The sequence below is a fragment of the Monopterus albus genome, unplaced genomic scaffold (assembly GCF_001952655.1).
Source record: "Monopterus albus unplaced genomic scaffold, M_albus_1.0 scaffold394.1, whole genome shotgun sequence".
Lineage (NCBI taxonomy): Eukaryota > Metazoa > Chordata > Actinopteri > Synbranchiformes > Synbranchidae > Monopterus > Monopterus albus.
In genome coordinates this window covers 251304-272261 of record NW_018128274.1, presented here as the reverse complement: position 1 = coordinate 272261, position 20958 = coordinate 251304, and the positions used below count along the sequence as shown (strand labels likewise).

General features: G+C 39.5%; 1 protein-coding gene across 4 annotated transcripts in view; it reads right to left on the bottom strand.

The window, feature by feature from the left end:
• Positions 1-4841: 4841 nt before the first annotated feature.
• The window catches only part of LOC109951514 (diacylglycerol kinase zeta-like), a 193184-nt gene continuing 177067 nt past the window's right edge, over positions 4842-20958 (bottom strand). The window contains exons 28-35 of one of the 4 annotated variants that reach the window (XM_020586054.1): positions 19555-19644; positions 19097-19153; positions 14484-14533; positions 11525-11565; positions 11208-11328; positions 9967-10003; positions 9498-9597; positions 4842-6390 (exon numbers count right to left, since the gene is read on the bottom strand). In XM_020586054.1, the coding sequence (XP_020441710.1) occupies positions 6274-6390; positions 9498-9597; positions 9967-10003; positions 11208-11328; positions 11525-11565; positions 14484-14533; positions 19097-19153; positions 19555-19644 (613 nt within the window). In that variant the 3' untranslated portion in view covers positions 4842-6273. The remainder of the gene's footprint in view (positions 6391-9497; positions 9598-9966; positions 10004-11207; positions 11329-11524; positions 11566-14483; positions 14534-19096; positions 19154-19554; positions 19645-20958) is intronic. The other 3 variants (XM_020586051.1, XM_020586052.1, XM_020586053.1) reach the window with 3 other exon arrangements.

The window sequence follows — 20958 nt, the reverse complement described above, 5'->3', positions numbered from 1 at the left end:
GGACAAAGTAGTGAACATTTACAGTGATTCGGCATATGCTGTACAAGCGGTGCATGTGGACTTGTGTTACTGGAAGAGAAAGGGCTTTGTAACCTCAACTGGCTGTCCGGTAAATCACTTACAACAATTACTCGAACTAGACCAAGTTGTGCGATTACCCAAACAGGTGGCCATCATTAAGTGTAAAGGCCATCAAAAACAGACACTCAGCTGAGCAGAGGTACTAATATAGCCAACTTGGCCGCAAAGGCAGTGGCCGGCTATCAGCTAGCTCCAGGAGCAATAAGAGAAATTCAAGGCCTACGGGGTTAGAGCGTTGAGGGCTCACCGCCGAGCAGTACTGCAGAAATGTTTCGCACAAAGGACCCACAGGGTCAGAGCCTTGAAAGCTCAGAAATGTTCCGCACGAAGGACCCACAGGGTCAGAGCCTTGGAAGCTCAGAAATGTTCCGTACGAAGGACCTACAGGGTCATAGCTTTGGAAGCTCAGAAATGTTCCGTACGAAGGACCTACAGGGTCAGAGCCTTGGGAGCTCAGAGATGTTCCGTGCGAAGGACCTAGAGGGTCAGAGCCTTGGAAGCTCAGAGATGTTCCGTGCGAAGGACCTAGAGGGTCAGAGCTTTGGAAGCTCAGAGAAGTTCCGTACGAAGGATCCATGGGATCAGAGCGTTGGATGCTCCGTCATGACGTGTATTGGTGACCTTCAGGGTCAGAGCTCAAGGAGCCCAGTGAAGCGAGTACTCGGACCCACGAGATCGGAGCCCAAGGGGCTCGGTATCGGTACCTTACAGGTCCTGCTCTGGGAGCAAAACACATGGTTCAGAAATCTGCTGACAGTGGTCATGTACATGGAGAAGAGTTGAGCCTGCAGGCAATAAAAGAAATTCAAGACAAAGCTGCCCCTACAGAGAAATAAGCGTGGCTTGGTAGAGGAGCCACACAAGATTCCACAGGGCTCTGGAGGAATCATGAGGGCCGTATAGTGGCCCCCGCAGGGCTGCTCAGCCTGCTGTGTCAAGAGGCACACAGTAGAGGACATTGTGCAAGTTCCAAAATGAATGTTTCGATTTCACAAAACTGGTGGCACCCACAAATGAAAGATATCACAAAGTATTTTGTTGCAACATGTGAAATATGTAGCCAGTACAACCCTAGAGCCGCACTGAAGGCGGGCCTAGGAGGTTTTCCAGTTCCAAACGCCCCATGGAAGGAAGTTGTCAAAAAAGTGCAGAAATAGAACAAAAATTTCAAGCATTTAACTATTTCACATCAATGTGTTTACCCCAAAAGAATGTTATAACCATGACAGAATAAAGCCTACATTGGTCAGAAAAAAACAGAAGCTCTAAACCTGCCAAACATCACTATGATGCAGAACATGCAAGGGTTTATGGTCAATGCAAGACACCGCCATAGTTCAAATACTAAAAGTCACATGTAAATCAAAATCAAAAAAGTCCGTTTGAGACTTGCAAATTTTCAGAACCTTTGTGCTGAGTCAGAGTATATTCTAATTATTTACTGTACAAAGTTTAGCCAAAAATCAATAAATCCTAAAAAATGCTTGGTGCACTGAAACTTTTTCCTCTAATGTGTTGAAGATTAGTTCATTTCAACAAGGCAGTATGCACACTTTTATTTCACTGCTCAGAATCTGGCAAAATAACAGCTGAGGTCATGTGGTGGTCACTCCCTGCTCAGGCATGTGTGTAAAGCTGTATTAATCAGTTATATTATCAAGAAACCTGTGGCAGTGAAAAATGTATTCTCATTAAAAGTATTTCTAAATTCTAGAGAATGTGATTGCCATTAAAATCAGAAAGACAGCAAAACCAAATGCATGCAGTTTGAATAAGATAATTCTTAATTTAAAGACTGGGGTGAAGCTGCCGTAGACTTACAGTACAAAATCCCATGTGGTAATACAAGGCTTTTTTGGCTTTGTATGTGAAATACCATTTCTAAACCGCTTAGTCCCAAACGGGGTCACGGGGGGCTGGAGCCAATCCCAGCCAGCTGCGGGCGAAAGGCGGGGTACACCCTGGACAGGTATGTGAAATACCCTCACATGAAAACCACCATCTTTTAATAAGTGATGACTGGTTTTCTGTTGTGATCTACTTGCCTATTACATACAGTGCCTTGCGAAAGTATTCAGCCCCCTTGAACTTTGCGACCTTTTGCCACATTTCAGGCTTCAAACATAAAGATATAAAACTGTAATTTTTTGTGAAGAATCAACAACAAGTGGGACACAATCATGAAGTGGAACGAAATTTATTGGATATTTCAAACGTTTTTAACAAATAAAAAACTGAAAAATTGGGCGTGCAAAATTATTCAGCCCCCTTAAGTTAATACTTTGTAGCGCCACCTTTTGCTGCGATTACAGCTGTAAGTCGCTTGGGGTATGTCTCTATCAGTTTTGCACATCAAGAGACTGAAATTTTTGCCCATTCCGCCTTGCAAAACAGCTCGAGCTCAGTGAGATTGGATGGAGAGCGTTTGTGAACAGCAGTTTTCAGTTCTTTCCACAGATTCTCGATTGGATTCAGGTCTGGACTTTGACTTGACCATTCTAACACCTGGATATGTTTAGTTGTGAACCATTCCATTGTAGATTTTGCTTTATGTTTTGAATCATTGTCTTGTTGGAAGACAAATCTCCGTCCCAGTCTCAGGTCTTTTGCAGACTCCATCAGGTTTCCTTCCAGAATAGTCCTGTATTTGGCTCCATCCATCTTCCCATCAATTTTAACCATCTTCCCTGTCCCTGCTGAAGAAAAGCAGGCCCAAACCATGATGCTGCCACCACCATGTTTGACAGTGGGGATGGTGTGTTCAGGGTGATGAGCTGTGTTGCTTTTACGCCAAACATAACATTTTGCATTGTTGCCAAAAAGTTCGATTTTGGTTTCATCTGACCAGAGCACCTTCTTCCACATGTTTGGTGTGTCTCCCAGGTGGCTTGTGGCAAACTTTAAACGACACTTTTTATGGATATCTTTAAGAAATGGCTTTCTTCTTGCCACTCTTCCATAAAGGCCAGATTTGTGCAGTATACGACTGATTGTTGTCCTATGGACAGAGTCTCCCACCTCAGCTGTAGATCTCTGCAGTTCATCCAGAGTGATCATGGGCCTCTTGGCTGCATCTCTGATCAGTCTTCTCCTTGTATGAGCTGAAAGTTTAGAGGGACGGCCAGGTCTTGGTAGATTTGCAGTGGTCTGATACTCCTTCCATTTCAATATTATCGCTTGCACAGTGCTCCTTGGGATGTTTAAAGCTTGGGAAATCTTTTTGTATCCAAATCCGGCTTTAAACTTCTCCACAACAGTATCTCGGACCTGCCTGGTGTGTTCCTTGTTCTTCATGATGCTCTCTGCGCTTTAAACGGACCTCTGAGACTATCACAGTGCAGGTGCATTTATATGGAGACTTGATTCCACACAGGTGGATTCTATTTATCATCATTAGTCATTTAGGTCAACATTGGATCATTCAGAGATCCTCACTGAACTTCTGGAGAGAGTTTGCTGCACTGAAAGTAAAGGGGCTGAATAATTTTGCACGGCCAATTTTTCAGTTTTTTATTTGTTAAAAACGTTTGAAATATCCAATAAATTTCGTTCTACTTCATGATTGTGTCCCACTTGTTGTTGATTCTTCACAAAAAATTACAGTTTTATATCTTTATGTTTGAAGCCTGAAATGTGGCAAAAGGTCGCAAAGTTCAAGGGGGCTGAATACTTTCGCAAGGCACTGTAAGTTAAAATGTATATGTGAGACAATTAGTATGTCTGAATTCTTAGTATGGAAAAATATGTATGCAAGTAGTACCTGGATGACCTACATAACATACATACAGTATAGAAGCAATGGACACTACACTATCCCATCATCCTACAGTTGTGGCAGGGCAGGATCAAAGCTGTTGTCATTTTAGTCCTATGTCTGTTATTATAATTCAATTAAATTCAATTTTAGTTGTATAGCACCAAATCACAACAATAGTTGTGTCAAGACACTTTACAATGTAAGTTCTAGACCTCACTATTATTATTATGATAGAGGAAAACCCAACAACCCCCCCTTGAGCAACACTTGGCGACAGTGGGGAGGAAAAACTCCCTTTAACAGAAGAAACCGCCACTTCATTAAATTTTGACATCTTTTCAGGCTAGAAAATAACCATATAGTTTGAACATGTGGTCAATTCATCCAAGTATTGCAAATTTTGAAATTTCCTCCAGTGTTTTCAGAGATGTCATAACCTGCTAACATGGCAGCTAGCTAGCTCTACTTAGTGGTGGACATGGTGATGTCCTGTCACCGAGACCTAATACTGTAATCTTTTGTTGTTGTTTGTTTTTTCCCTAAAAATTTTAACCTAATTATTAATACTAAATAATCCATCTAGCCCTGCGATGGACCGGCAACCTAATCAGGGTGTATCCTGCCTTTCGCTCCAGCCCCCCCACCGCAACCCCATTTGAGGCTAAGCGGTATAGAAAATGAGAGAGAGAGAGAATAATCCATCTAACAACATCCCAGACAGCTGACGATTCCCTCACATACTGAAAGAAATAACAGACCTAGAGGCATACATTCAAACATAAGAGCCAAAATGGAACTTAACAAACACAAAGAACTCAAAATTAAAGAAAAGAAACAAACTTATGATCAATTCCCACACAAATTAAACAGGTCCTCTGTCACCATAAATTTTACCCTTTATAACACTGGTAAGCAAGCAGCTATGCTACTACTATTATAAATGAATGAAAAACAAGCAACTCGTATTGTCACATGTAAACATCCAGGTCAGTCGGTGGCAAGATGGCCGCATAGTAACATGTCCGACATTGTGCTTACTAGATGGTGGAATGGTTGCAAAAAATTTACCTAGGCGATTTCAGACACCTTGAGATTAAAGTCAAAATTTGGAATTTAAAGACAGAATTATGAAAAAAACTCAGAACTCGAATATGTTCTTATAGTGGCCCTCAAACTCTTCCGTAGCAATTGAAAGTGAAGTTTTAGCTTAATGTTTAATTTTTGTTCCCCTGAAATCCAAATGTTCCTCATGCCCTGAGTGTTTAACCTCAACACTGTTCATGTTACAGTTTCAAAACATAACCAGTGAACTTAACAACAATTTGATTTGGGTTGCTGCTATTTAACACTGCAGTACTGTATATACTGTTTTATTTTAAAATCACAGCAGGCATTCAATCAGTACAGACACAAAACAATCCATTTTGATTAATCTGTATAAATAATTACCTTGACAATATGTTGATATAAGTCAACAAAATACAGTGTGCACAATACATTGATTATAATGCATGGGTGTGGTGAGACCAAGCAAAACATTTTAAAGCAGCAAAGCAGGTTCAGTGAAATAACCAATAAACCAGTTATCAAACTCACGGATGGCAACTGTCAATAGCTTTTTTGGTCAGTCCAACACTTTGGTCCAAACAAGATTTCTTGACAAGTACTTGATTGCCATGAAACCTGATACTGATGCTGTTTTAAACAATTTGGGCCACAAGATATTTCAGACACCAATGATCTAATTCCCATTAAATTAGCTGAGGATATTCATCATCACCAGAGGTTGAATCCTAATGGTTTCAACAACTCAACCTTTCTTTCAGTTTCTTTCTCATTGGGCATTCAACAAACTTTCATCTAACCATCTACACGTCAACACCATGCACACTGACTGGTATATTTTGGCATCTCCATTGTTGTATGTTTAATTTCAAAAAGTTTTTTCAAACTATTGTAGTCTGATACTGAGACAATTCAACCCCACAAAACATTGTATTATCAAAAAAAAGGCATTCTTTGAAGTTGTTTGATAGGAATGAGTTTTGAAGAACAAGAATGTTGACTACAAAATGCTATTCAAAGTCAGAAAAATGACTTCACAAACACTTTTCATTACTGAGCTACTTAAAATGAAAAGGAATGCCTTAATAAACATCTCATATTTTTGCACTCTTTAATATAAATTGACTCCCTCAGTGTAATGGTCTTTATCATCATAGTTGCTATCATTATAATCACTACCATAAATATTAACTGCATTTTCAGATATCAGATTTGGCACAACTTCATCCTTAATCTGTTTCAGGGAATGGCAGCTTTAAACTGGAATCTGTGTACCAGTCCTTCCGTCACACAAGCATCAATGAGCTGTGGTCAGTCTCATCGTTGATGAGAAGACAGAGGTTTCTTTATCCATGTCCTGTTCATCTTTTTCACACAGCTGTCTCCTGGTCCTCCCTCTGTATCATCTGGTAATGCTGCCTATTCTCCAGATAGGCTGCCAGTTCAGCATCATGAGACTTCTCAGCCCTGTTCTTTGGGGTGTCACCCTGATAAAGAGACAAAGAATTACAGACTGTTGTATTCTATTCATTTCTACAGTAGAGTATTAAGGCCACTATATTTTTTTAAGTTAGGACATTTCAGCTTTATTGACCAGTTTAAAACATTTTTTTTAGAAAAGTAATCAAAAAAGCAATAACTTACTTTACTTTGATGAAGAAATTAAAATGGTTACATTACTTATTACATTTTTTATTTACTGCAACACAAAACAGGACAGAGGACAGAACATGGAAGACAAGACAACAGATTTACAAAAGGACGTTTACAAAAGAAACAGGGTTTTACATTTGGTTTGTGTGTGAGGGTGTACTGTATAGTGTGGGGTGTGTTCAACTCTATGCAGTATGGTACATATATGAAAAAAGGAGGAAGGGGGAGTAATAAAAGTAAAATAAAAAGTAAATAAAAAGTGTAAAAATAATTATAAAGGGAGGTGATGAAGGGATTTAAATCAGCGAATAATAAAGACAGGGAGTGTACAGGTAATCTTTCCAGCCAAACCACAAGCACTGGAACAAGATGAGACATGGCCACCACTGGAGAGCTCAGCAGGGTGAGGTCAGACAGGACAGCAGCATCCTTGTTTTATGGTCAAGTTCAACATAGTTTTACTGTTCATCATGATTTATTTTATTTGTTGGGACTAAATTTATGTAACAATTTCGCATCGAAATGAGCACTCAAATTGCACTGTGCTGAGAAACTAAAACAAAACATGATTTTTCTACAGTCTTATTCCCACACTGACCAACTTCTGAACTGGAAAGACTCACGAATGGTACCTGTCAGTAGCTGTGGTGTCTAAACGGTGTGTGATAGTGAGTTCACGGACCAGTCTGTGTCGATGAGTTTTCCACTTCACATTTCTCTACAACTGACAAATGCTGATGCCTTTAAAGCGGCACCATCTCCAACTGACAAAAATGACATCATGAAAAACAACTCAATTTGAAACGAAACAAACATGTTCTTGAGTGGAGACACATGCACAACACAATATGGACACTGAGTGGTTGTTTATTAATGAAGGAGGGGCCAATGAATCACTTCCAGAGTTTATAACATACCAATTAGTTGAGTCCAATGTGTGTGTCTCTGGGGTTCTACCAGATTGGGAAACATTCCCAGGGAGAGACAGTGAGAGAGATGAACTGGGAGAGCAAAAGGCAGAAGCTAGCATGTAACACAATGGCTCTTAAAGCCTCCACTTTACATTAACCATCTAGACAGAGAGAGAGAGAGAGACCCTAAGTGGTGAGTGCAGAGAGATTTGGAGTTGAAACAGTACTTCAGAGTGAATGTCAAAATCACAGTGTCCCCCCATATCTAGGTCGCTGCTGAGTCCACACAGTAAGGAGCGTTTTCTAAATGGTTGAAACCTCCATGCAAAACTGAACAAAAATGAAAGAATACGCATTGCATATATACACACACATACAGCGGCATACTTCTCCAGATAAGCCAAGCTTTACATGAACATACTATATCTAAAGTCTTCTTTTCCATGCTGTGATTTTTGCCAAGCAGCACATCACCACAGCTGAGTTGTGAAACCAGTGCAGCAGAACCTTCAGTGGGCACCTACTCCTAGACTATCAACAAAAACAACTCTTTCACCTGGGGCAGCAATTCACTTCCAACTTGAACTGAGTGATCTACTGTTTTCTAGCCAAGTACAATGACTGAAAACATCATGGTGCTAATTTACACCACAGCAGAATTACACTTGGCTGCAAACCATTCCTGTGAGCATGGACAGATTAAGAGACAAATGGGCCCCTGGGCACAGACGTGCGTCTCTTTGTGGTTTGTATCTTGATTGACATACCAAAAAGAAATGTTAGCACTCACTCCAAAGAGAGGCACAGGCCCAGGGGGCATAAAGTCTTGGGCCCCTGGGCCCATGCCATAATCCATCCGTACCTGTGAGTGCAGAGGATGTGTTCGCTAAACTATATAATGTGCCAAAAGCAGAGATCCACTTCCAGGTGCCAGTTTCAGGTCACCAAATCCGCCCACTTTCCATGCAGTTAACCAGTTCCGATGATAAGCCTTTAGCTGTTATTCTGGGCTTATTTAATACCTCATTGAACATTCTTTGTTATGTCTTTGGAGTCATCTTAGTTAGATGCCCACTTCTAGCAAGAGTATCCACAGTACCAAATCATCTCCATTTATAGACAGTTTGTGTAACTGAGGGCTGATGAATATCTAAACTCTATGAGATGACTTTGTAGCCCTTTCAAGCTTTACACAAATCAATAATTCCTGATCATAAGTCTTCTGAGTTCTCATTTTTGTGAGGCACAGTTCACATCAGCAGATGTTTTTCCAACCTACACTTTGAATATTTTAATGATTTATTCATTATGGACAAGAACAGTACAATGTGCTGTGTTATTAGCTAAAATAGATTGATTGTTCATGATTGTAACTTAAAACTGCAAAAACTCTTAACTAGGTCAAAGTAAGAATCTTGACAGTAGGTGTAAAATCTAGTCGAAGTTGTTTTGAGTATGGATTAGATTATCTAGTGCAGGGCAGTCTGACTTTATTCAAGTACATTTAACTGGACTTACATATATTAATGAACAATCTTATTTATTTATATTTAGCTAGATACAAGAGACATACTGTACAAAGGCACTGTTACAAAGTTATTGAGAGCTGGTGGCACTCAGGGAATAGTCAGTGAGAATCATACTCCAAGAGTATATCTATCAAATTAGAAGCTGAGAAGGACATTACTATATACAGTAAATAAATCTCACAGGCTGACCTCGTGACTCTCCTCTAGAGAAAGTAGCTGTTGGATTGGATCCAAAAAGTGGCTAGATTTGTCACTAGTCATTACTGAAAAGATGTCTCTAGAGGGGTCTCAAAAGTTGCTAAATCTAGAAAGAAGGTCACTAACCTGGCAACACGTTTTCTGTGACTGAGCATGGTTTCAGCGCTTCCCCTGATTAAATGCAAGTAACTCATATGGTAAAGAGTTTGCTTGCCTTTTCTTGCCACTGTATTTAAAGTTAGCTTAATGTGTAACAAGTACTCCTGGTGGACTGTAAATATTGGACTCTACAGAAATACACACCTGTATGTCTGTTTTCATGAGTGAGGCTCCTGCCTCTACCAGATAGTGACAGATGGTCCTGTGACACTGAGATGCAGCTCGATGAAGAACCGTCTCCCCACTGGTCCAGTGTACAGAGACAGAGAGTGAGAGTGAGAAAACAACATCTTATGTCTTCTGGGTGTCAAGCACCATTGATGATCAGGCACCCTACTGGTTTGTTTTTCTTTCTGATATTTATTCCCTTAAAATATGGTACACTTGCTAGGATGCCCAGCACAGATGTACAGATTGACCAGGACCCAGTGGAACACTATCAAAGCTGGTGCTACACCCACAGGATGGTTTAGCATTTTGCAACATTTTCTCAGCTACAGCACAGTTATATCCATAGAATATAATTATTATCACAGCACGGTCAATCTCTTCATAATTAATCTAATTAAACTGTGAATGGTTTAGATTATATAATGACCATGTCTGTACTTACTGTAGACTTTCTGTGACATCAAGCAGGTAACTTGGAACTGGAAAATAAACAAATGAAAGCAGATTACTGGAGACAGACATCAGACCAGACCAGTTATTGCTGAGTGTTTTTGTGGAGCATCTAAGCCAAATGAATTTCAAAAGGGTGAAATGTCAGAATAAATGTAAAAAGGGGACATATCAGAATGACTGTAAAAACAATGGTGAGTTAAATGTGCTGAAAAATAACAGAGAGGTGACTTGATCTCAAAGTGAAAAGTAAGCTGGCAACGGGAATGACCTGTCAATCAATAATGAGTGTTTGGATGAACATTTGTGTGATTAGCAGCATCAGCAAGCTAATCGAACAGTTGATTGGATCTCTAGGTCCGCTAGAAGTTAGCAGACCGAGAGATCCTCTTTACAAGAGCAACAGACTGAAAAATGACTCTGCACCTTGATCTCAGCTCTCAGTTCAGGAGCTAATACTAGCCAGCAGCTATTGGCAGATAACACAAACACTGCAGATGAATCAATTTCTGTCCTGTCTGTGCTCAAACTGAAGATAGATAGATAGATCGATCATCTTTATTGTCATTGTAACAAGTACAACAAAAATTAAAGTGACATCCAGTCAGTACAACAATATAAATAAATAAATAAATAAAATACTGTATATCAAATAAAAGCATATAAAAACATAGCAGCTAAAAAAAATAAAATAAACAAATAGATCCCACACACACATGCCCACACAGGCATATTATATTTTAGCAGCATTGAGTGTGGTAACAGCTGTTGGGTAAAAATTGTTCCTAAATCTAGCAGTCCTTGATTTGATTACTCTGAACCATCTACCTGACGCCAGCAGTTCAAAGAGTTAACGTCCAGGGTGTGAAATGTCCTTAATGATGTTCTGAGCTTTTTTGAGGCAGCAGGAACTGTGTAGTTCTTCCAGAGAACACTAAAGTGGACGTTTGGATGTAGTTAAAGCATCTGCTACTGTATGCAGTCTATATCTCTATGACAGATAATGAATGTGCCCTCCCCAAAATAGCACATTTACCCAAAATTCAACATGGCATGACAACTTCATATTCTCTCTAAACAGCAAAAACAGTGCAGTAAAAAACAAGACTGTGGAAGTTAGGGGTCACCAGAATATGTTAGAATTTCTTTAAATTTCACCTGCAGCTATGTCACTACAACATTTGGTTATGCAATAAATTGCTATTCATAATAGAATAGGTTGGCAACAGTTACCATTGTCAAGAATGTACCGGACCATCTCTTTACTTCCTGTACTGACAGCGTGGTGCAGCAAGCTGCAGCCCGATTGGTCAAGCACTGTGAGGTCAGCGCCCTTCTGGTGCAGCTCCTGCAGCTTTTAGTGAAATAGGAATTAAATGGGGTTTTTAATAAAAAACAAGATGCAATTTCAAATTTTAAGAGAAAGATCTTTTCCCTTAAAACTATATTAGGCTATTTATTGACTGCTCTAGGCTAAACTGAACCACATTATCATACATGCAGATGCAACATCAACATTTGTTCCCACCAGTTCCTCAAAGTTTACTTACTTTCTTCACGTCCTTGTTTTTCACACACTCAATCAACATATCTGGCATGAGAGAGAGAGACAGAGACTATTAGAAAGGAGTAGTTCAGATGATTCAAAGTCAATGTAATGATCTAAATGAAGATGTAATTTAAGGGCATACAACTGAATTATGACCAACTAAGGCATAACATTTGAAACCAAGTATTGGTACAACAGAATTAAGAGGCATAAATACACCCAAAACTGAAGAACTGTACCTTTCATGTAGTGAAGGCTGCAGTGTTCACATTTCGTCAGTGTTCAGAGGGGTTGATTCAACTGTATAATCATTTTGCAGGATTCAATTTGTATTGTTTGATCTATCAAAACCCAAATTGATGTCCCCCCCCTTTTCTGCCATTGAGTACTTTAATATAGTTTAGTATCACCAGCGGGCATCTATGAATGCCATTGTAAATGACACTTGGCATTTGTGATTACAGCTCCACATAATTGTGTTGACTTCATTTCCTCACATTTCTGAATAAATGGTGGTTGGCAGCATGGGTCCCATACGTGTGCATGAAGCTGCATTCATAAAACAGCATTATTGAAGGCCTGATGGCATTATCAAACTAGATTAAAAAAGGTGTGCTGTAAAACACTGAATGGCATGGGAAAAAGAGACAAGCTCATTCAACAAACTACAGCCTCAGAAATGAATCACCACTTCCAATTTACAAGGAAACCCTGTACAATCTATTGTAATTCGACACAACAGCTCAGACATAAATTTGACTTTAGCGAAGTTCAAAATGTTCTGTTTTTGCTGTTGAAACTTGTAAATTAATGGTTCTAGACTTTTTGTCCTTCATATTTAAGTACACTGGGGGTCAGAATATTAAAAACACCTCTAAATAATAATACATTTTAGTAAAGCACCATCAGTAACTATGGAGCTATAATGAAATACATGGAAACAGAAATTAAACAAAGCCAGTAAAAGCAACATCATAATTCTGTCTTGGTCATCCTCATCAAAACCAAACATACAGTATGTTCACCTCATTGATTACTGGCTGAAACATATGCTGCATGTATATCTGAAGCCAGGCTGAGATAGGAGAAGAATGTTTATTAGATTGACCTCAATACTAGCTCTCACTCTCTCTTTCTCTCTAAATAGCTGAGTCCTAATCCAGTTGTGTTTGGCTTAGTGTGTGTGTGAGAGAGAGAGCAACTGAAGAGAGGGGAGACAGAGAGAAAGAGAGAGAGAGAGCAGACTTAAGAGCTTTTGTGGCTGCAAACAACACACATACACCACAAAACCCAACACACACTCTGAAAATAAGAATTAAATCATTTATCCCAGAGAGGGAAACCAGGGAAATGAGAGACAGTCTTAAGACATGAGAGGAGAGAAGAAGGGGAGATTTATGAAACCACAGGGACTATGCATTGACCTGCCTCATGCTTGCCGTCTCTCACAGATTGAAGTTTGACACATCGTTCCCTCTCTTTCTCACTCTCTCTAACTCTCACGTCACTTGCACCATGGAGCTTGTCAGTTTGATGCAGTCAACCTGTCTGACCCTTATGGGAGCTGGCTATGTTGGGATAAATGAGAGAGAATGAGCGTCTGTGTTACAAACAGAAAATGCATGCATATTAGACAAAAAATAGAGACGGAACTTAAGATGGTTTCTTAAATAAATCTGCTTCTTTCCAAAACTAATTATTCAAATGAAGCAAAAATGCTGTCTATATCTTTGTCAAGAAGCATTCGGGTAAGGTAAGTGCAGAGTTTTTCTGATTGGCTGACACTAGGGCTGCTTCGGAAACAGCACCTCCTCAGTTATTTCAGTAAGCTAATATGAGGCTTCTGCAGTCTGGGCTTGACAAATCAAATGGAAAGCGCCCAAATTTACAGTCAATTTAGAACAGGCTTTCTCTGTGTACCACAGCTACCTTGTGTGGTGGAGGAACACTCTTCATCCTGGTAGTTTGCCACCTGGACAGAGATCTCCACTCAAACAGGCTACATAGACTGGTGGGACTTCTAGCTTCAACTCAACTATCTACACACTGAGAAAGGCTCTCTTCTAACCAAAATTATTATAGGAAGTTAGAATATACCTAAGAAAAATGAACCTATCCTTTAATCCTAACTTAACTTTTGCTGCAGCATAGGCTGTTTTGACAGAGCATCTTTTTTGATTGCCTCCAAAGAATGGCTCATGTGTGGCTCACAAGAAATACTCAGAGATACTCAAAATACTTGGTATTCCAAGGGAAATGCAAAATGATTTCCCCAGGTGTTATAGTACATCTCCTGGAGGGTGAACTACAATACATACAGGAAATCTGTTGTAAGTTGTAATAAACCACAATTATCTTTTAAAGGTGTGTTGCAAACAGTCAAAACGTTACACTGTCAGCTGGCTCCTGCATGTTCCTCTCAAAATTAATAATGGCACTGTTTAACTGCTGTTGTTGTAGAGGGGAGCTTATTTCCACAGTGACATTAAGAACTGGGTTGTGTCCAGCTCAAAATGCAATATGCCAAAACTGAAATAAAACAAACCACCCCCAAGAAAGAAACACAACTGATCCGGATCATGAAGTGAAAGCATGCAAGTTCCCAAAGAGAATTAAACCACAATGAAGCTGACAAAAACAAAAACTTGGACTCCCACCCAACTTCCCAGGATGCAAAGTGAGTGTGAGGAGAGAGCGGTTGAGAAAATATGCATCAAAGAAGAAAGCGGTCTTTCTGGAGACACAGACGCTACTCAGACACACACACACACACACACGTCAGCTTGACAGCTATCTTTGTGAGGACCAATTTGAGTTTTGAGTTGAGTGTCTACATTGTGGGGACATTTTAGCTGGTCCTCCTTTAGTTATGTTTGGTTATGTTTAAGGAAAGCATTATAGGGTGCTCACAAGTACTGAAAGAAATGTGTGTGTGCTTGAGGGTGTGCAGTGTGTATTACCTTTTTGTCTCTGCCTTTCTGTTTCACTCGTCTTTTGGCTCTTTTCCTGCCTGAGAGAGACCAACATAGAAAGGCTGTTCAAACACTTAGTGTTTCTCTTCACTCTACTTGTACAGACACAGCGTATCTCTAATTCTTATCCTCAAAATCACACACATACACATTGTCTTAATCTTTCATTTTGTATGTTTAGTATATTGAGCTTTCAAAATTGGACCAAAACATACAGTCAGGGTTTTCCCTACCATAGATGTCAGCCGCTCAGCGGCTGCCTTCTCTCCCTTGCCTTTTTCTCTCCCCTTTTTTTTCCACCCGCGGCTGTGTTGCATTCATAATTAGTGATTTGTTTGTCGGTGCACACAGCTGGGGTGCATCCCGCTGATTGTTTTCCTCCTTATTTATACCTCTGGCAGACGCTCTGTCGTCACCGGAACATTAACTCAGTACTGCGTTATGTACGTGTGATTAGAATGCTATGCTGACAGTTCCTGTGCGTTTTGGCTTGACCTTATCCACATATTTATGCGGTTAGCAACAACCAATATACGTGCTTTTGTTTTCCACGGTGACAGTTCCTGTGCTGTGGATTGCATTGTGTACACTGGTCTTTTCGTTATTTCACCTGTCTGTCTTCGTCTTCCTGCCCTTTGGTTTTTGCCGTCAGTCCCATGGTTCACCTGTTTTGATTCCCTCCACCATCTCTACTCTACCCGGACCTTTATGTACCTGAACTTAGTTATGTTCTTTTGATACTTTGTGTTCTTTTACCTGCAACCGTCATGTTTTTCCCCCTAGCACCTTGGTCTGCAAACTTGAGTCCAACCTCAGTCCTCCCTCACCCTCCTGGTGAGGGGGGCTACCATAATAATAGAAAGGCTTAGGCACAGTCCCTAAGTGTTTTTGCGTGGCGCCTAAGCCAAACAAATGTAAAAACAATGGTGAATTATATGCGCTGAAAAGTAACAGAGAGGTGACTTGGTTTCAAAATGAAACATAAGCTGGCAATAGGAATGATCTCTCAATCAACAATCAGTGTTGGGATGAAAGTTTGTGTGATTGGCAGCATCGCCAAATGAATCAAAACACCTGAATGGATATTTCTCTGTACCATCAACTCAGGACGGTATAGTTACAGCGATTGGTAAATACCCTGGCTGCACCTATAGATGGCACAGTCTTGAACTGAACTCCTTTGCGCTTTCCTGTTTGTTGTAGGATTGATTTTAAATTGTTGATGTTTGTCTATAAGGCTGTACATGGTCTGAGCTTGTGCATTTTTATGCTCCAGAAAGGACACTTAGGTCTTCTAACCAGTTGTTCCTGGAAGTACCGAAGTTCAGACGGAAACATTGGGGAGACCGAGCTTTTTCAGTTCGGGGTCCTATACTGTGGAATGGTCTGCCACAGGATATTAGATCTGCTCCGAACCTGACCGTTTGTAGATCACTTCTCAAAACGCATTTGTATTCACTGGCTTTTAACAACTTTACTTGATTGATGTATTTGTATTGATTATGCATTTTTGCTGTTATTTTATTGTGTAGATGTGTTTTATCTGGTTTTATTTATTTTTATTTTTATGTTTTACTGGAAAGCACCTTGTAACATAGGTTTAGAAAGGTGCTATATAAATAAATTTTGCTTGCTTGCTTGCTTTCTCTGTCTCTCTCATTCATTTCAAGTCAACTGTCAATAATTACAGCCATTTATGAAGTTAATTATGAAGTCTGATGAAAGTCTGCACAAGCTTACAGCCAAACTCCATCAGAGGTGCCATTTAAACAGCAGGCCTCCACACTAATCTTATATCTTCTGCACTTAACACATTTAGAAATCAAAATCAAGGAGGTATTTACTGACCACCAACAGCTAGCCAAACCTTAGCCCCAGTGACTAGTACAAATAGTGCCTGACAATAAGCTTAGTGACTTCTAAATGCAGCAGTATGAGTGGGTAACATTAACAAGCCAGCTAACAAATGTCAATGAGACAACTTTGGAATTACTGGGATGTGCAACCTGTAAAAAAGGGAATAAAGTAACTGAAGGGACTGATGGTTTAGATCAGTATTTCTCACGGGGTGGGTTAGGAGAGACATTGTGGAAAAAAAAAGTTTTTGAGAGCGATATATTGTGGATTCAAATGCATAGGTAGTATCTAATGTGGGGCTTTTATTTTGAAAGGTGTGCGTGATGTGCAGAGGCCTAACGATGCCATGACAAGCCTTGATTGGGAGGTGACAGTGCACACTCACTGAAGAGAGGTCCAGTTGGTGAGAAGATGGCGAAGTGAAAATCTGATTCGAACTACAGTATGTAAAACTATGGATTTACTTACATGATAAAAATGGACATAAACCTCAATGTGTGACATGCAGTGAGGTACTGGCACAAGTATGAAGCCATCCAAGTTAAAACGCCATTTAGAAACAAAACACGCCGCGTACAAAGACAAACCATTCAAATACTTTCAAAGACTACTTTGGGACCTGAGGACTTGCCAGAAGACGCTGAGGTAAGTCTGAGTATCCCTCCCACGCTACATTGGCAGTCAAAGCAATCCTACCATTCACAATAATCTATCTGTGTTAAAGTGGCTTCTCCACTTTGGTACAACTCAAGTCAAAGCAAAGGAACAGGTTGGACACTGAACATGAGCTGAGAGTAGCTCTGTCTACTATCAGCCCAGACATTGAAACTCTTGTCAAAACTAAAGGACAACTACAGCTATCTCATTACTTCACTGTAAAATAAAATCTTGCTTACATGTTAAGTGAAAAGAGACTATAAAATATTCTCATTGTGTTTGCAGTTTTCTGCATTCAGTTTTATACATATACAGCACCCTGTTGTGTTATTCGACTGTTGTATTTATGTTGTGTTATGCAGCTGTTGTGGTGGTTGTTTTTATTTTTGAGTAACATTTCCTCAATGCAGACACCGGAGAATCTGACACAAAGGCTGTACTGACTATGTTTTAAAAAGGTGCTTTATAATTTAATACATTTAATGAAATCTTGTACTGGTGGGTCACAACTTGATAAGTGGCTTGGAAAGTGGGTCCCACAGAACCACTGGTTTAGATGACAGAGAGAATGGGTAGTCAAGAAAACAGTTCTACAATAAAATGTATATAAATAAACTATTATTTGCAGGTATATACAATTTAATCTTTGCTGTAGTGTAGCATACAATTACAACTGGTATATTAGAATATCTGGTGAGAAATTAAAATTGTTAATACAGTAAGTTCTGAAAAGAACAAACCTCTCATCATTTTCTGGTTAAGAGCTGTTTTATGTTTTGCCATGTTTTGTGAGTTTGTACTGTATACCCAAGTCCAGAAGAAACTATTCTTTCTTTAATTCTTGATTTCTTTTCAACTGTATGTTTTTTTAATTGGTTAAATAAAAAAATTAAATTAACCTGAACTGGTCAATCTCAAGCTGCTGAAAAGTGTGAAAATAACATTTATATAACTAGACACGAAAGCTACACTAATACATGCATACAGGACCATATCTGTCAGTGCAATAGTGCTTTAATGAGCAGAGTACTGAACCGGCATGTTTTAATGAGCACAAAGTTGTGACCTAGAAACTTGACACAAACTGACAATATCACAAGAACTTTGTGTAGGGCTTGTTAATGATGAACACATACTCATCATCATACCACTGACAACAGCCTATGGCAAACTACATCACAGCTCTTGTGGCAACTTTCACACACAACTTGTTTGTTGATATTTGTACTGTATGTTGTAAGGAATGTTATATTGGAGGTTAGTGATGAAAGAACAACCATCAGTGGCAATGCTGCAGAAGTATAGGTCAATAATGAGAAAGCAACTTTTTCAAAAAAATTTTAGCATGGGAAAATCAGGCCTGGACTGGAATTAAAATTCTGCCATGACAAGCCCACCACAGTTACCAGATACCAACTGTTCCATCTAACTTTGCATGGGGTATTCTGTTTCTCAATGGCCTATAGAAGAGAGTGGAAATTAACAAAAGGCAGCTAATAAGGAAAGCAAGGATATCACAGGAGTAGGTTCAACTAGGATTGAGCTGCTTGTATCAAATGCTAGTTTTTCCTGCTACTTAGCATTCGCTAGCCTCGTGCAACATTAGCTAACATGGTTATTAAGATGAGGAAACAGCTCCTACAGGCTGACTCTGGTTGTGTGTCCTGCCGTCCCTCTCTTTCTCCCACATCGTTCACTCAGTGGAAACAAGTCTTATGGAGTGATGAATCAAAGCTTGAAAGTTTCAGGGTTAATTGTCGACAGTATGTGAGAAGATTTGGAGAGTGCTTGCAGTCTTCAGTGACACATGGTGGAGGCTCTGTAATGGTTTCAAGCTGTGCTACATGCAAAGGTAGGTCACACTAAATAGTAACTTTGGATTGTAGATACCAGTTGATCCTGAAAATGTTGTGTTTTTAATGTGTACAACTTTCCTGTATTTTCTGGTTATATCTTAATAAAGAGACTGAGAAATAAGATAAATTATTATTACAACTGGCTAAAACAGCAAAACAAATGATGGCCTAAGACTTTTGCCCAGTACACTGTAAATAACAGTACACATATGTGTTTGTAAGTGTACTGACCTCTGTCTTGGTTTCAACTCAGCAGCAGTGGTGTTGGAACGATGGATGCAACCCGCCCTGCAAAACACAGACCAGAAACAGCATAGTGATAAACATCAAAAGTACAGGAACAGGCAAAATTTACTTCTAATTTGATGTTGCAGTGTGTTCATTCTCTATGCAAGGAGGCGTCAGTGTCATGCAATAAAGTGTCCAGAGGATGAAGCTTTTATAAATGTAGATCTGGTTCCAGCTCTGTAATATTAGTCTCATCCTTCTTAAGTCTATTTTTTATGCAATTAAACATGCTTTGTTCAGTCATGTCAACTCAAATCACCCTTTGTGCTGGCATTGTTGTACTTATGTTGTATCTTATTTCACTGATCATTAATCATCATCCCGTGGCAAACCACTGATCACTGAGTATTATCAATAGCTTTACCACATAAGATAACACAAACTACAGAGTGTGTACTAACCTGCTGAGTTTGCTGGCCACAGGTGCTGTATTGTCTGTTAAAGCTTCGGCAGCAGCGCTGTCACTGTTCACTCGCTGCCTCTGGGAGGTACTATAACAGAACACAGAAGAAACAATGGCACTGAACAACTCCAGCTAGGTCAGAGACAGCTTACAGTCAGGACTGTGCTGTGTTATTCACTGAAGTCTGAGCTTCTACACAGCTCCGGCAATACATGGAGGAGAGATGTTCTATAGAAGGTATAAACCACATGGTCTGTTGATTATTCTAAGCTCAATATTTCTTTAAATGAAATATATTTCCCTAATGAGTGCATTTTTAATCAATATTCCACCTAATTGAGAATTTATCTCACTTTAGTGTATTGAGTGTAAAGTGTAGCTAGTGTGTATTAGGGGCCAGTACCAACTCTCAACTCATAATGCAGATTTTCACATTATGCAGCTGTATAGATGAAATGATGATGGAAAACATCCACAATTTTACGATTGATAATCATTGCTGGGCTAGATTTGTGTTTTGAGCCACTTTAGTGATGTCTCTATGTCTGCCCTATAGTGCTACTTTAGTAAATTAAGAGGAAACAGAGGGTATGTGACAATCTTTCTGAATTTTCAACATGTGAACAAATTGGTAGCAGCCATCAGGTGGGTGGAAGGGCTCTGGAGGAAGAATTCAGGGTGAAAACACCCTCAAGTAAGTGGCCAAGGGACTGGAGTACAGAGGAACCAGAGGCCCCAGATGGAGTGCCCTGGGGTGAGAGAACAGAGGAGAACTAGAGAAATGCATTACCGGTCAAAAATGTGTGTGGATGCTAATAAAAGCTGAAAGATTGTCCTGAAAATGCCTGAAATTAATTTCTGAAACAGCTGAAAGATGAAAAGAAATGGCTTAAATACTTTGTTGAAACAGTTGAGAAGAAATGGGTGAAGTTCTTTGTTGAATAATCTGAAGGATGAGATGCAATAAAGTAGGAATGGTCTTGAAGAGCTGAACATTTTGATACCTGAATGGTTTTCCTAGCTGAAGGTATGCTGAACTTATTAAGATGTGAAAATAGTCCAATAGGACTGTTAGAAATTAACCCAATTTTTTTGTTGGAAGCACGAGAAGTGAAGACAGGAGAGGACTGTTTAAAATCAAAAGAAAGTTTACTGAAAGTCTGATCACAGGTACAGTGCCTTGCGAAAGTATTCGGCCCCCTTGAACTTTGCGACCTTTTGCCACATTTCAGGCTTCAAACAAAGATATAAAACTGTAATTTTTTGTGAAGAATCAACAACAAGTGGGACACAATCATGAAGTGGAACGAAATTTATTGGATATTTCAAACTTTTTTAACAAATAAAAAACTGAAAAATTGGGCGTGCAAAATTATTCAGCCCCCTTAAGTTAATACTTTGT